Source organism: Bacillus rossius, chromosome 3, assembly GCF_032445375.1.
Source record: "Bacillus rossius redtenbacheri isolate Brsri chromosome 3, Brsri_v3, whole genome shotgun sequence".
In the NCBI taxonomy this organism is placed as follows: domain Eukaryota; kingdom Metazoa; phylum Arthropoda; class Insecta; order Phasmatodea; family Bacillidae; genus Bacillus; species Bacillus rossius.
This window is the reverse complement of record NC_086332.1, coordinates 111,926,895-111,944,740: the sequence shown is the minus strand read 5'-3', so window position 1 is coordinate 111,944,740 and position 17,846 is coordinate 111,926,895. Positions and strand designations below refer to the sequence as shown.

The 17,846-nt window shown below is 36.0% G+C and overlaps 1 protein-coding gene across 9 annotated transcripts in view; it reads right to left on the bottom strand.

Annotated features, from left to right (window-relative positions):
* LOC134531141 (uncharacterized) overlaps positions 1–17,846 on the bottom strand; it is a 50,504-nt gene that overhangs the window by 21,440 nt on the left and 11,218 nt on the right. For 6 of the 9 annotated variants that reach the window (XM_063366745.1, XM_063366751.1, XM_063366747.1 and 3 more), the window contains one exon: positions 7,552–7,714. In XM_063366745.1, coding sequence (XP_063222815.1) covers positions 7,552–7,714 — 163 coding nt within the window. Of the gene's footprint in view, positions 1–7,551; positions 7,715–8,967; positions 9,101–17,846 lie in introns of all 9 variants that reach the window. The other 3 variants (XM_063366750.1, XM_063366748.1, XM_063366749.1) reach the window with 1 other exon arrangement.

The following is a 17,846-nucleotide window of genomic DNA, read 5'->3' as shown; positions in this document are numbered from 1 at the left end:
GTAGCCTTTTGTGCATACCCTACCATTACAAGTTTCTCAGTTTAGAGTCTAGTTTTGAACGCGTCTCTTTAGGAATATGACTGTAAGATACACATCCAAAAACTCTTAAGTTACTTACATCCGGTTTTTCTCCATGCCACATCTCTGCTGGAGTAGCTCCCAACACGCCCTCAGTAGGTCCCCTGTTCAATAAGTATGCCAATGTTTTTATTGCCTCCCCCATAAATGTTTCGGTAAACCTGAGTCGTGAAGCATAGCACGTGTACGATCCACTAGGCTTCTGTTCATTCTTTCCGCTTTCCCATTTTGCTCTGGGGTATAGGGAACACTATAATCTAATACCACTCCATTTTTCCTACAAAACTCATTTAATCGCAATGAACTATATTCCCCTCCATTATCAATCTTAGTTTTGATACTGACTGACCAAACAAGGATTGTGTGAATCTGAAATAGCCCATGAAACAATTTTCAACTTCACTCTTGTTCTTTACTAAATACACTATCACAAAATTTGAGAAGTCATCAATAAACGTAACAAAATACTGACAACCCTCAAAGGTTACTGGTGATATAGGACCACACACATCCGAGTGGACTATCCCTAAGATTCTATCACTTCTTTTCCGAGTGGAAAATGGTAACCTAGTAATTTTTCCAACTACACATGATTCACAGAAACCAACATTGTTCACGTTAATAATTTCTTTTATACCATGAACTAGATTTTTAGAGACCAATTTTCCCAGACCGCTATAGCTAACATGGCCAAATCTCTTATGCCACAATTCTGAAGATTTACTTTCACTTCCAGCCTGGCAGCATTCTATTTGCTGCAAGTTGAAACTAATTTCATACAAATTATGTCTTTTTCCTGTTGTAATCAAAATATCTTCCCCATCATACAATTCTACCTTCTGGTTTTGAAAAACTACCCTGATACGCACCTTTTATAAGCATGTTACAGACAGCAAATTTCTTCTAAGATTAGGTACAAAGAGGACATTCTTAATTGTTCAGTTTATCATGTTTCCTTCCCTTATACCAACTTTAATGTTACCCACTCCAATAGCCTCCATAAAGTTTCCACTTTTTGCTATTGCAATCTTACAAGTGTTTTTCAGCTCTAGGTACTCTTAAAAATACCTTTTGTCATTTACTATATGGTTAGTACACCCCGAGTCCACAACAAATGTTAAAAGTTCCTGACTGAACGCCCCTATCCTCACATTGTTCATTACCCATAAAGCACACACTTTTGTCACTTATATTGCATGGCCTACCTGTATTATTTACATTTGTACACCTGTTGGCATTGTCATCACTACTCTCATTATTCACTGAGATTCATTTTCCTGATGTCAATTTATACTGATGGTCCCGCTTGTAGATGATGTTTCGTTGCTGAGAACGTCCTGGTCGACCTTGAGTTCCCACCATAATGAGAAACAGTTGGGTCCAACTGGTTACAGTTCTGGCTAATATGTCCACTCTTTCCACACCTGTAGCACACGATTCCGGGTCTCGCCCTAGGTTCCGCAACATTAATTTCTGAACAATTTCTACGTAAATGTCCAGCTTTTCCACACTGATGACAGATTGCTTTAGACAATGACATAAAGGCTGAGCTAGACGAGCAATCTGGTCCTTCAATTTTGTCGGTGCCACAGATCTTGACTTTTCGTTTTTCATCCTCAGCGTGTAGTTTTCCTTTTACAAATTCCATAGTAAGTGTTTCTGCAGGCAAGTTTTCTAGTACTGTTACAACAGTCTCAAATGATTCTGGTAGACTTAAGAGCAGTGTACACACTACATCTTCCTCTTTAGCTTCTGCTCCTGTCCAATTAAGTTGGCAAACTATTTCCTCAAATTTGTTAATAAATTTATAGAGATGTTCACATTCCTTCAATCTCATAGAATGTAATTGTCTTTTCAAGAATAGCTGTCCTGGCAGTCCCCTTTTTTCAAAGATGGTTTCAAGACTTGTCCACATTTCGTATGCAGTTTCCTTGTCCCGGATATTTTCAAGTTGATTGTCAGCGATACATTGAACAAGTAAAGATACAGCGCGGTTTTCTATCTTCCGATATGCATCTCTTTCCTTCTCGGTTTAAATTTTGTCTTCAGGAATTTTTTTTGAACACATTCTAAAACATCATATTCTGACAACAAAACTTTCATCCTGAACTTCCAATTGAAATAATTAGTCCCATTCAATGGCTCCACATTATGACCATTTTTGTTCGAAGAGGCCATTTTTTTTTTTGTTTTCAATTACACAGAGTTCAGTCAAATACCTTGTTTTGTTTTGTAGTCTCTTCCTGCTGGGCCCATAACCTGTTATTTCAAATAACTACCACAGTTTCTCAAACTATATCACCTTTATTTTCTTTCACATTTCCTTCCACAAAATACATGCTACTTCCATCTTATATCCTTCACCCCCTACACTCTTCACTCTTCTTTTTTTCCTCCAAAGATCCCAAAAACAAAAACACATCCTTTTTCCATTTACCAACCTTACAACACAACAACTCCTTTCCCTAAAAACTTCCCCAGTAACCTGGGTTTTGGCGATTACATTCTACACAGAAGTCTTTTTAAAGCCTTTGCAACTTTTATCCTTCCAAGGGGATGGGGCAAATGCCATGTACACTGACCAACCTAAACTGGATCCATCTCTGAAGCATTCAAAATAGATGATGGAGTGGTTCAAAAAAATCATTTTATTAAATGCCTTAAGAGTTGTGCCATAATGATAAATAATTCTCAACACACAGAAATGTTATCAGTTCATCATAATGTAGAGTCAGCTAGTGTCTAAAATGAAATTATTTAATTTATTTAATAATTTCTTCTACTCTAGCCTAACTCTCTCAGTATTAAGAATTGTATTAAGATGCTTGAGTGTAAAAGTCAAGGTAAGGTGTTTCAAAAGTACGTTAAATACTAATATCGTGATTTTAGACCTTGGAATAAAGTGTTATCAAATCCAAATGTACTGTTTATATTCATGTGCAGTATTTGTGATGACGGTGACAACACACTTTGACATACACAAAATAACACTTAATAGAAAAATTAACTTAAAACTAACTTATTCTAAACTACAGATGGAATTTTATATGACTATCATCTTCAAGCATCTAACAATTCTTTTCACTTGAGTGAATTATTTTTAATATCAAATGTTAATTATTGGAAGTTATCTATTTTTAACTAAATTCAGTATGGTAGAGTGTGGACTACTGGGTATGTTTCAAGCAGTACTAATCAGCAAAAATAGTAATACATTATTACAATACCAACTTCCATCTATTCTAAATTATACTATCTTGATCGGGATCACGATTCCGTAATTTGATTTTAAATCTAAAGATGAACAAGTTAATAGGTTTTCTTTACATGGGAATATCCAATATAATATTACAGAGTCTAGATCGGTAAAACTATGTTCGTTTTTCTTAAATTGTAATTCGTTCAGGGGCTTCTATACAGCGAGTCTTCGGTTGATGGGGTAAGGGACCAAACCTTGCTGCAGGATACACACGAGACGTGTAGGTTCTCGGAGACTCCTAGCTTTGACTCGTCAAGGACTGCGATAGTTGGGTTGCTCCTCCGTCCTCTAGCGTGCAGCAGGAATACGCGCCGTAACGCCTCCATCCTTCCGAATATGGGCTGCGACAGGGCTGGACTGCGCGACGTTCATCCTTCCGGGGCTCCAACTGTGACTTCTCATTTTCAACAGGATTCTTCTTTCTTCGTATTTACAAACGGTATTCTATCTTCGTAGTATTCATAGCATATCAAATGCATTTGGCAGTCTCTTGAATACGGCTTTATGGCGACTTCTCTTCTTTTAGAATTATTTAAAATTCTTGATGTCTGAGTAGAATCTTCGTAGATTAAAATTATTATTTTCTTCCAAACTCAGCTAATATTTGCAGTAATGACCATTTCCAATCTTCAATAAAATATTAAATTATAAATCAATTTCAGAATCATTGTGTTTTAACTGTTGTCTTCATCAAGTCTCAATTCATTCTAAAAGAATATTTTTCCGTCACTAGTAAACAATTTTCTTTAGTTTGTTTTTAAAACAAAGATAATAAAATTACTGACCATTTCTGACGTGTTCATCTTTAAATTAATCGTTAATTCAAAAAAATACTGCTATGCTAACTTTGACAATATTTAAAATTAAAAAAATAAACATAAGAGTAATACATAGACAAACAATAACGAAAGAAATTTACAGTCTGGGTTAATCATGGAGTACAAATAAACATAAGGAATAAAATATAATTAAACTAAATAAATATTAAAGGATATTAAATATTTACTTTCTATAAAGAATAAAGATTGCCTTTATAATAAGTTTTGCTTCTCAGTGCGCAGTATAGAAAAACTAAAATGTGTAATATTCATACAATCAAAATACTATTCATCTTACAATTGGTTTACAACTTGTTGGCAAGAAAATTCCCACCTCCCACACCCCTCACCACCTATCGTGCAGCCGCCTGCTAAATGCCCTCACCTCCATTACCACCAACATATGCATATTTACTATGATCCAAAACCTACACATTAAAGAAAGCCAAGTACTACTGCTAGCAAACAAATTATTTAAATTAAATAGGAGCAAATGAATTAAATACTGTTCAAATTGTTCAATGATGAACTTTCACTTGTATTATTTTGTGTTTGTTCCGATGCAAACCATGTGCTTTGGTCAATATTCAAAGACTTGAAACACTCAAAATGTGTATTAAATATGTAGATATCTCAACGTACTACGTAATTAAAAAAAAAATTTAAAAAAACAATATCTGCAGAAAAATAAACTAAATACAGGGTTTATCCACAAAGTAATGAGACTGGCTGCCGCGAGCGCTCCAGTCGCCAGGAGGGCGGTCCCAGGCAGGGAGAGTAGTGGTGGGGGGCCTAAGCTAAGCAACAGGCCTGGCAGCAGTCGTGTCCAAGCTCTGACGCAGTAAGGATCACGCATGGCGCAAAAGCTGTTTTTGAGTTTTTGTCATGGCTGAAAACATCCAAAATGGAGCATTCGCTGAAGTAGTGCTACGCAATTAAATTTTGCTTTCACCTGGCCAAAACCACTTCTGAGGTGCTTGCCTTGGTTAAGGAGGCTTATAAAGACAATGCCCTGTCCAGGTTTTTCGGTGGTTCAGCGTGTTCAAGAATGTATAGGAGACCGTTGAAGATATGGAGTGATTTGGACGCCCTTCAACGAGTGGTTTGGATGAAAATGTGGCAAAGTTAAAAAATCTCCTTGACTCCGACTGTCGTTTGAGTGTAAGATTATCCCCAAGACCTTAACATGTGCAAAACCATGGTTCACAAAATTATTTCTGAAAATTTGAACATGTTGAAGGTATGTGCAAAATTGGTGCCAAAAGTGTTTAGCGGTGAACAAAAACAATGAAGAGTTGACGTTTCCCGTAAGATGTTGGAGCAGTTAAAAGTGAACCAGACTTTCTATATGATGTAAAAACAGGTGATGAATCCTGGGTGTTCCAGTAAGACCCTGAAACCAAGTGCCCAAGTTTGGAGTGGCACACCTTGAACTCTCCACGCCTCAAGAAACCAATATGTCGAAGTTCAAGGTAAAGACAATGTTCATTTTTTTTTGACAAGCGTGGGGTGGTCCACAAAGAATTTGTACCACCGGGACGAACTGACAACATGGTTTTCTACAAAGAATTCCTTGCGCACCTGCACAGAGCCATCAAACAAAACAAAATTGACTATCACTGGAAGCTCCACCACGACAATGCTTCAGCCCACACGGCCTTCGTTGTGAGCGCCTGCCTGGCGTATCGACACCCAAGAAGATTATTTTGAAGAATTTGAACAATATGTACCAACTGAATCAATAAGTTATTTTTACCAGACCCAGTCTCATTACTTTATGGACAAACCCTGTATCATGGTGATAAGACCAATATTACAAGTTAAAATATTTAAGAAATATCATATAGTTAAACGATCTGAAAATTTGGAAACATTTAACATTATCCGATGCGCTACCACCTCCCTTCTTGCCACTAAACCTCCTGGCTCTATCTGCGCGTGCATGTGCAAAACCGCCATCACAAGAGTCGTACATAGAATCTGTGCCACGTACCCTTAATAACTAATTCAGTAATCACTATAATTGACATTTCTCTTTTTATTGCAACTACCCAAGTATATGTGTTTCCTGTCCTGTAAGGATGGAGTAGCGCCATGCGCAACCTCTTCAGAAAGCAACCTCGTGTGATCTGTGTTTTTTTTTACTTAAATAAGAAATAAATAAGTCAATATTATTAATTTGTAGTAACTTGGTATTACGAGCTGGAAGGGTTTTCGTATTATTATTAGTTCTCTCGCATACTAGTTCATAAACTAATGGTAATTCCAAGGTTTTATGTCGCCATGATACCCTGACCACTGCCCAGTCTCTCTCTCCCGCCACCCGGAATAGGAAGTAATTATTAACACACCTTGAGAACTTCACCGTTGGTAAATCTGATCTAGTTGCATCTGCTGATTGTAATCATTCTTTAAACTTTTTTTTGCATCTTCGAGGCCTATTACGGTTGGTAGACTGTTTAAGGTAATAATTTAAGTTCCTTGCTGATCAATTGAAACCTATCTATGAACGTTAACTTCTAGACCAGATCACATAGTGTCCTGGTCTGCCCTTAAGTCGGTTGGATAGCAGTTGGCATTTTTATAGCAACATTGCGAGCAACTTAAATGTTTTCTACGTGTAGAGAAGTATGTGAATAAAAACTGTTTTACCATCACTCACGAGTATTCTGTTCATGTGACCACGTGCATGCCTATACACGGACCAAGGCGTATCCCAATTAGGACCAATGTGTACACATCTTAACAGCGTGTATGACTCTCAGAGTGGACCAGGTCAATAAGGTTTGAGGAGAGGAGAGTAGAGTAGGGCATTCGAGTCTCGACTACACACGAGTGACATCACAACCCTGATAGATAAAGAATCTCCGTCGGGTCCGTATCCCCATTAAATATACAGTGGCGCCCAGACACATTCCATCCACGTGTATGATCAGGATGTGTGAGGTCCTATGACATCACATATGAAATAAAAACATTAAAACCAATTTTACTCAAATCACTTAATTTTTATATTATAGCAATAAATGTGGTTATATTTGTATGAAGTTTGTAAAAAAATGTCCAAACTAAATGGGTTGTAAACATTAATTAGGCCATTTTCTCTAATTGATAATGTGCCTCTTACTACCCCACTACAGCTTCCTATACATACTTAAAACACACAGATGCTTCTCGCTTCATTTCTTTGTTCTAAGTATATTGATTCTGCAACATCAGGCCATATACTAATTAATTTCATAATTGCCTTATGTTTGCTCATTTGTATAAATGCAGATAATGAAATTTTTATAGTTCTGTTTTGTTTCCAACCTAATTAATGTAGCAATCTCATCTGGTCTTGTGTGACAGTTGCAATTTTAGTTCCTAATAATGTGAAAAAACGTGATTTCTTACTCTCAAGAGTTTTAGCCGGTCTGTTTTTGCAGCCATCATAGCAGCCTGGTTCTCAATTCTATGCAGAGTTTGCAGTATCCTGTCATTTCGTTTCCTCCGCTTTCGATGCTCCTTCAGGAACCTGTCATACGAGTCTTGCAGGGCCCGCAGCCTTGCTTCTTCCCTAGGAACAGAAGTGAATACTCGTAAGGATACAGATGCACACAGCCAGCCATTTCTATGGACTAGTTGCAAATTAAATGTACCACAAGAAGAGTTCAAATGTAGATCCTCATAAATCACACAAAACTCTGCACACACTTGTTTATATTTCTCTGTTGCCAGATTAAAATCAAATTAGCCCACAGACAGTCAATGTGACTAACCAAACTAAACAGAACATAAATCAATATAAATTTTTTTTCTTGGTGGAGGGGGAAATCAGTTGTGCTATGTCAGCTCATGTCTTATAAATAGCTGCTTCAAGTGGCTCTACATCATGTCTTGTAAATTTATAGGGTAAACATGATTAACATTATTTTGATTCTAGATTTGAGATATCACAGTATAATTTTTAAAAATCAATATAATTAGAAGCATCCTTTACTTATAAAAACTTGCAAAAAAATTGTCAATACTACAACAAATGTTAAGACTGACCTGATCAGAAAATGCTTCAGTTTGTCATGCTCCTTGATTTAACATTGTACCGTCATGCTCACTTTTGAATTAGCTTTCATCAGATTTTCATTTAATTTAATTTAAACATACAGTTTTATTCAGGTTATAAATAAAATTTGTAAGATAATAATAAAAGGCCCATGTAAATTATTCCAACCCAAATAAAATATTAATTCACTTTTTTGTTCTTTGAGTCAGTATAATGAAATAATTAGCATTTTAAGTTGACTACACAAGATTTAAAGTAAATAAACCAACCCTGTTTTGTGACACTATTTACAAACTTTATATAATATTTTTGATTTTAATATTTTTATTCCTGCCTAATGAGATTTAAATGAGTAAAGAAATTTTTCAATTTTATTCAGGACTAATTTTATTTTTATCTGGAAAATACCATGTCATTCTATTGAATGAAAACAATAAGAAGTTATAGTATACTCAATAAAAAATAACAAACTTACATTACATGAAATTCCAAATATATCAACTCAATGCTAGCCAAATGAATCATCTCAGAGGTGCTAATGTGCTTTCGAAGAGATTATTCAAGCAATTTAAAAGGTTCCGAGAATCATACAGACATAAACATGGTGGAAATTTGAGAATTACATAAACCAGAAAGAATTTCATCATTTACAGATTTTAAAAAATGACCACACGTAAATATCAAAATATTAATTGTAGATGGTGATGAAATAATTTGGCTGGTTACATAATTAACATTTCAAAACAGTCACTAAACTAAACATTCACCTCACTCTGCTTCCCAGAGCATGAGCGGAGCGAGTACAGCAGCTTATTGATGGTTAGCATTAATGATTGTTCCACCTCATTGTGTCGCCTTCTGCCGTATGCCTGGCCCTAATGACTGCTATCCATGCACAACCTGCAAAGTTTTTACAAATCTGTTCGTATTAGTACTAACAAAATAGACCAGTTTCATTGGACATAATACAAATATTTCACTTTTAATAAGGTGCCCAGATGTGAAACAACTTTCCCCAGCCTGTTGCCAACTTAAGGAGCCCGTCCAGTCAGAGGTGAATTAGTGTTAGGTGAGATAAATATGATGCTCGCTGGTGCTTCTAATGCAGTATCGCCTCTAACGTAAGGCTGTGAACTGGCGCACAGTCTTCTCATCGTGCATAGGCAACTATGAGATTTGAGCGGTAACCAGAATATTAGATGGCGGAGAAGTGAAGAAAAAGGTGTATTGCAAGTTCCTTAAGTGCTTACAAGAATCTGTATGAGTGTTTCATGCCTGAACATTATACTGAAAACAGACATTTTCCCACTTTCACTCATAAAAATATAGTTTATGAAAAACAATGTACTCAATCGCCCTGGGAGTATTCTTGAATTCTTTTTGTAAACCGACCCCACTCTAATATCTTGAGCAGTTATTAAATTGTGCAGATTTTTTCTGAAGGGCTAGTAGCATTGCAAACCCCTGCCCTCCCCAACTTTACACTATATATTTATGATATTATATTTTCCAGTAAGACAGTTTATCAGCTGATTATGTGGTCCAAGGACATAAGTAACCTAGTTTTTCATACTTTGTATTTTATGATTATTATATTCATATAAGTAATTTTGATATTTAATTTGTTTATTCAAAAAAGCAGTTTAAGTTTGTTTTTACTGGTTCTCTCTTTGTTTGCTAGGTTATTATTTGTGTAAATGCATTTTTTTCCCCAGTATTTTATTCATTTTGAATATTCTTTTCATGTCACTATTATACATTGATATTTATTTGCAAGTTTTTATTGCAAGTCTGGGACATTTTGTATTGTGCTGGTATAAGGACGGATGATGGACAGGTGTATGACACTCTAGAGCTGAGTTTCCGAACATTTTTTCAGCTGCAGCTGCAGAGGCTTTCGGCAGTTTCTGTATGTGTTCTTATGACAAGAAAATCTGCAGATATCCTTTCCCAGAAGAGACAATAAATTTATAATGTCAGTATGCTGGCCAATTTGTGATATTTCAGGTTTTATTTTTTGCAGGAAAAGCCTCGAAGCAAGGGTTAACAAATTGGTATACTTTTGTGTCTTTGTAAGGTTACGGGATAGCTTGTGCCCTGCGTGGTGACTGGCAGTCAGGTAGTCTCTTTGTCTTCAGTTGTCATTCAAGTACTGTGCCGAAAGGAAATGCTTGCACAAATAATATTTAATGAGAGCCTAGGGCAGATAATTTTACCTCTGGATGCTGGGGCTGTGCTGTAATCAAGCATGAACCTTTGAGTATATTATTGGACTATTTAACTAAAATTTGTAAGCCCCAGACGAGCAGTGTAGGCTCGGGTGATCTGCTGGTCCACCGGGATTTATTTCCAGTGTATCTTATTACCTAGACTATGAAGTCACTAGGGAACATTATTTTGTGAAGGTGCAGGACTGTGAGTAGCGACTGACAGAAGTTAGTGTTTTTTTTCTGTGTGGAGTTATCTTGTAAAAGACCTGTAAGTTTTTTCTGTCACGAGAAGAATAGAGTTTAAATTCACTTCAACACTTTTATTTGAGAATCACCATTAATAGTTTTGTGACATTTCTCAGCCATAGTCAGAACTTCCTACACCAGAACTACCTGCAACTTCTGAGACACTTCAGGTGACTCATGTGATTATGTTTAGTGTTTATTATGTTTAATTATAATTTTTACGTAATTTTTTTAAGTAATGTTTTCATATTTATTTTTATATAAGTCTTTACTAGTTTTAGTTAATATTTAATCAAGTACTGTGGTTTACCGTGCGGCCATTGACCCCTGCTGAATGGACTTGTCCACGCATGAGAGAGGGGGAAATTAGCGGAGGGAGGTGGATGACGTCACGGGAGTGTGACGTATGCGGTGAGCGGACAGTTTGGACTGGAGGCAGTCTAGTCGAGAGAAGCTTGCGGGCGTTGACCGACGGCGGGTCAGTTGTGAATATGAGATCCCAGGGTAACTCCGTGCTCAGGAGTTGGGACGCGACCCACACTTCGGTATGAACGGTTAACCATGGACACTGCTACGCGGAGATATCGTCGCCGCGGCCCGCATCAGCTGCATTATATTTTGGATAACCTGTAATGTACGGCAACGTATTTCGCATCAACGATTTTAAACTTTTTCGCAAGTCGCGAGTGTTAATCCACCACGCCCCGAAGTGCGTCGACCTCGCCATTTGACTGTGCAACATGGTCGTCTACGCCCAGTCTACAGCCCGGGTACCCGAGGCGCGACAATTTGGTAAATTTATACTGCACGGCGAGCACCAATGTAAGTAAAACTTTAATTTATTAATGGTGAAAGAAGAGGTTGTTTTTGGGACGCTAGCCAAGATTTCGTGTGAACTCTCCCTCCCCTCCCTCACGCGGCGATGAAGGACAGACTTAGACTTATGTGATGGCAAGGTTTTTGTGCCGCAGCTAACGTGATCGCTACGGCCGGGCGTCACGTATAGCATTTGTAAATTTTATGTCTTTTTTTTATATATTTTATTTCACTTGTTGGTACTTCATGTATTCTAATCTATCGGGAATAAATTTAAATGTTTGCATATAATGTAATTGGTTTGAACGCTGCAATAACCTACTGCACACCTAATCAAACTTGTAATTTAGTTTTGCGTCTCTACCGCGTTTACGCAAGTAGCCTTGGCGAAGTCAAGGTTAGCGGGGTTCAAAAATAATGCTTGTAACTAGCGGTGCAGGTAGAGATGGACGTGGGCTGTTTGCCCCCGCATGGGGTAATTTTTTACACCCACACTTCATATGCACTCTTTTTCAAGTGGTTATGTATGTGCAATTCAGACCATAGATAGCCAGTGAGGTCTGGATTGGCACACGCTGCACACTGTGTGTGTCCAGGTAAGCAGGGCCCTTAACTATGCAATGACGTGACAGAAGTATATTTATTATTTTATTAGGCAATGGTTTTTTGCACAGTAGATAACATAAGAGTTGTTGGACTGTACCTACATTGTTTTCCTACGTGTTGATGGCTTAACTAGTGTGGATAGATCACGGGCAACTATCAAGTACTATTTTTACTAACATTTATGCAAATATATTTGTGTGGTAGCTTTTATGCATTAAAAATATTAATTTTTAAACACTTTTCTCTTAGGGGCATGTCAATGACTAATTTTTTTTAATAATTTGAGGTAAAGGTAAAGAGTGGTTCTAGGTCATTGTATCATTGTATTTCTGGATAACATGTCTTATCTAATTTCTCAGTACAAACTTGTAGGCCTAAACACTAAAAAAAAATCCTTTTCTGCTCAACCTAACAGTGCAAGAATATTTCAAAGTTCTTATTTATTTTGGAACATTATAGAAACTTTATATACAAAGATTCCTTATGTTTTAAAATACTCCAAAATTATTGATCAAAAATTTTTCCAAAATTGTCCTAATGTTTTCTATTAAATACATCATTTATGTAGAATTCCTAGAATATTCTCGATAAGAAAGGCATGAGTGAGTCTAACGCAGGTTCTTTGCTATGCCGCTACTGAAAACTTCCATGAAAATAACATACCTATTTACTCCCATAGGCTATAAATTAAATAATTTTATTTTCCAATGTGCTAAGGGTTGAATTGCAGTTATCAAAAAAACTTTCCAAAAAGATTTGGTAATATTCAGAAGATTTTCCATGGGCTTTGATACTGTATATACTATTGGGGCCATTCCATGAAAATTAGGAAGTTTTATTAATTTAAATGTTTTTTTTTCTGGTTGAGAAAACATTACGTAAAAGATTTTAAAGTTATGGTCTTTGACAGACAATGTTGAATTTTGACTCATTTAACATTGAACAGCTGTTTTATTGATTCTAATGTGGCTGCTATTCAACTGTTTCTATTTTGCTCATAGAGAGGCTACTTTCAGGTTCTTTGGTAAGTACATGTCACATAAATGAATGTATATTTATATTTAAGTTCAAAATATAGGTTATGCACAAACATATTTCTTGCAAAAAAATAATTTAATAACATTTTATTGCTACTAAATTAATTATTCAATTGTGAGTGTTGAAGATGTCCCGTACGTGACAAATTTAGGTTATGTTTCATGTTTCATCAGGAACAAATTGTTATTATATCTTACTTATATAAATTCAAACTGTATTAGAATGCAGGTAGCTAACCTAATTTTTATATGTTTTAATTGCATTAAAAACAATAAAAATTTTGAGATACAATCATGTCCCGTACGTGACGTCACCTACGGGACATATGAAAAATATAATGTTTTACCCAAAATATGTAGAATATTCACCTATCTAAAATAACATATTATGTGTTACATAAATTTATTATTTCAATGTTTTACTTTTAGTAATCAATTTAATTGGTTTTCAGTGACAAATATGGAATCTAAGAAGACAACAAGTGCTTCTCGGATGAAAAAAATGAGGGAAAAACAAAAGACTGCAGATCCAGATGGTTATCTTGAGAAGGAAAGGAAACGGATTAAGGAACTGAGAAAGAATAAGAAAAAGAAAATGACAGTGAAAGACAAGGCTGCCCAAAAAATTTATGAAAGAAATAGGAAAAGACTTCAGAGAGCAAAGAAAAATGCTAAAAATGCAGCAAAAGCAAACAGTTCTGATATGTCTTCCTCTGGCACACCTTACAGTTGCAAGCAGACATTATCAAAAGCAGTTTGGAAGACTGCAAGGGCTTTACCAAACTCACCACGAAAACAAAAAGCTGTTGTGACAGGTCTTGCTAAACGCATTGGTCTTCAACTGACTACGACAATGGAAGAAAGTATTGCTGGAACTAGAAACAGTTGTAAAGAAGAGACTTCTGTTATAAATTTTTTCTATCGTCCAGATATAGTATACACATGCCCAGGGATGAAAGATGTATTAACTGTGTGGGAAAATAGAAAAAAAGTTAAATTACAAAAGCACTTTATGACTATGTTTCTGCATGAAGCATTTTATATATTCAAAGAAGAAAATCCAGATTATAAAATTGGTTACTCTAAATTTTGTAGTCTAAGGCCAAAAAATGTTTTGTTACTTAAAGAGACTCCTGCAGAGCAGTGTAAATGCAGAATACACGAGAACTTCATTTTAAAACTTAAGGCCTTAAAACATACTTACAACAATGAATTTTGGAAAAATCTGTTGTGCAATGATAGCTTGAACTCTTTGTGTTGGCAGAACCTCTGTGAAGTTTGTAGTAATGGGAAACGAATGGTAGTCCCAAGAGAACCAGATTCTAAAACCACTTGGAAAGAATGGAAGAAAAATGATGAAAACAAAATTAAGTTAGTTATAAAAGAAGACTGTTTAGGTGATATATATATGAAAAATTGATAGCAGATATGCCTAAAATGATGCTCCATGTAAACACCAAAAGAATACAACATGATGAGTTTGAGAAGGACAAAGCAAATGGTACAAAGCGTGTTCTGGAGGTTGATTTCGCAATGTCTTTCAGTTGTGAGTATCAAAATGAAATACAAAGTGCTTTGTGGTCTCGTGCTAGTGTTGTTTTATTCACTGCTGCTGTTTTTTGTAATGGAAATTGCAAAACTTATATACTTTGTTCAGACACAAAAAATAAGGATAAGGACACAGTCTTTGTGTTCTTGGATTTATTTTACACAGAAATACTTAAAGAAAATTCTGCAATTTCTGAAGAAATAATTTGGAGTGATGGGCCCTCTTCAGAGTTTAAAAATAAATTCATGGTGAAAACATTGGAAATATTGAACCAGAAACACAACAGAACATTTACCTGGAAATACTTTGCGACATCTCATGGTAAAGGTGTAGTAGATGGTGTTGGTGGCAATATTAAACGCTTAGTAAGAATGAAAATGATGACGCAAGGGGAGGGATGCACAATACAGTCAGCTAAGGATTTTGCAGAAGTAGCTGCACAACTTGATACCAAAAGCCATTTATGGTATATAGAAGAGGACCACATTAGGAATGAAATTTTATCCCAAAATCCTTGGAGAAATGTCCCTTCGATCCCAGGAATCAAGGAATTCCACATTATTACATGTAGCACTTCGTCAGGGTTCTATGCAAAAAACAATGCACTGTCTACAAAAATTGCACTCTCCAATCCGAAAGGGAATCTATTCAACTTCCCTGGAAAATGGGTAGTCGTATGCTACGAAGGAAAAGAGTACCCTGGAGAAGTGGTGGATGCAAGCGGAGATCAAGTGCAGGTGTCAGTGATGGTCCCTACAGGTCCCCCACATCACTTCAAGTGGCCTCGACAACCAGACTGCATTTGTTATTTAAAAGAAGATGTAGCAAGAGAGATTTCTCCTCCAGTAGTGGTGAACAACAGAGGACTGTTTAAATTTATTGACATTTAAAGTGATCTTTATGACCATACAGAGTAACAGTTTTGTTATTAATTTTTTTTTTAGTTAGGATATAGGCAGGTAGAACTACTCTATAATTTTATTTAGTTACATTTAATCAATTTCGCTTAACATATCTCTATGAGTCAGGTTGTGTAAATTTAATTTTTTTTCAACACAACTTATTTCAATAAACAGCGCAGGCTTTCGCGGCCGTTGTCCGTACTTTCTAGGCTTCTGGGTTGTAGCCGCGTCAAAATCAAAGTTTTCACCGACGTTTCGGTCGACGTCACAGTCACAATCATCAGGGAGAGATTAATTCAATTAATCTGCTCCCTGATGATGGCGACTGTAACGTCGACTGAAACGTCGATGAACACTTTGATTTTGACGCGGCTACAACCCAGAAGCCTAGAAAGTACAACTTAATTTAATATTCTACTGAAAAATTTATTCAGCACAATCTTACTAATGTAAATGTCCCATACGTGACAGCATTGTCCCGTACGTGACAAACAGAAAAAAAAATTGTTTCTGATTCATTATTGGAGTTTTTTCATGCATTTATTGATGTCTGTTTTTCTTATTCTTATAAGTTCTCACAAAAAATAATACAAGAATATCATGCTAGAATTCGGGCTAAAGTATCAGTAAAACGTGTCCTCTTGAAACTAATGGTTGACTATATGTGTCCCATACGTGACGGTTACATTTGACAGCAATATGTTGTTAACAAAGGTATTTCTTATCATGTCTTAAGCTGAAAATTTACACTAAATGTGTAACTTCTGTAGAAACCAAGAAAACACATGAATATACCCCTTATAATATAATTTTTTATAGAATTATCGGTATGAAAATTTTTACAAATGTCCCGTACGTGACAATGGAATGGCCCTTTGGAGCAATTATTCTTTGTTCTGAAACTCATTTTGGTCACCCATTATAGTAGGTACAATCTGATCATATCCAAAATAATTTTCAGACAAAAGTTTAAGATATTATTTAGATTTACAATAACTTTGAAGTGATTTGATAATTTGCTTCCTAAGGAAGATATCAATTTATTTGTCCTTCATAACCAATTTATCCACCCCTTGAGCTGTTGAGCTAAAGGGTTTGTGTTATAAAAACATTGGTAATTATCTAGTGTAGAAACACTACTAGGAAAAATAGGCGAACATCCAAAAATGGATTTAATCAGTTCCTTCTAATGATTATCTTTGGCACGTTCAGATAATTTCAACAACTTCACACGTTATTAACTATTTTAAATTGCATGTGCAGTGATTCAGCCACTGCCATGTTGGAGTCCAAGTAAACATTTAATGGTATTTTTAGGTTAAGGGATGGTGTAAACTTATTATAAATATTACCTGTAACTTGAATATAGTGACATAACTTTGTTATGGACTTTAATAGCAAAGACAAAAATGTTTTCTACAAGAGATATCCCTGATCCTGTTGTCACCACCCCTACTGTTTACTTGATACTAGCTGCAACATGATACAGTTGTCCTCCAGATATTCTTAGGAATATAACATAGCCAAGGCAGCATGATATCAGGGGCATACAAAACCTATCATTCCCACCAAATAAAGGAAAGAATTTAAAAAGCAAACAGCAGGCCACCTCTCCTCGCCCATTCTTTACATCAAATAAAATGCTGTGTACTACCCTGCATAATGGATAGGACCAGGTCCAAGATTATAGTGGGCTCCGAAAAACTTGAATAAGTACCACTCTGTGTTCAAAAGTGAGTTGTGTCACAGTATTGTATATGAACCCACGAAGCTCATAACAAGAGTGTTGTCTCATAGATCACTGCTACCTTGGAATCACAAGATACAAACATAAGATTTTCAAATGTGTTAACTGTCTAAATTCATATACTAACAGTTTAATAATAGCAATGGAATGTAGACTTCAGTGCAAAATAAGTGATCATGATTGTAGTTGAATGAAAACATAATAAATCAAATCACAAAGCACGGAAATTAGAACTGACCAAATGTTCCCAAGAATATGCTCTGAAGGTCTTTGTATTTGCTTGATAAAATTTAAATAACATGATTAATGGTAACTATTTAGGACATAAATATTAGCCTAATAAATCATTATCTCAAATGCGATTTGCCATAGTGTTAACCCTCTGCACGGAACACCGGCCTGTGGGGCCGGTATAGTTTCGAATTTGAGCTGTAGAGCGTGCAGCGTGTCACCCTCCTCGCCCTTCTTCTAAGAGAGTCTCAAAGCATCCTCGGACAGCAGGTAGTCGTTATCAGCGTCCGGATCTTTCAACC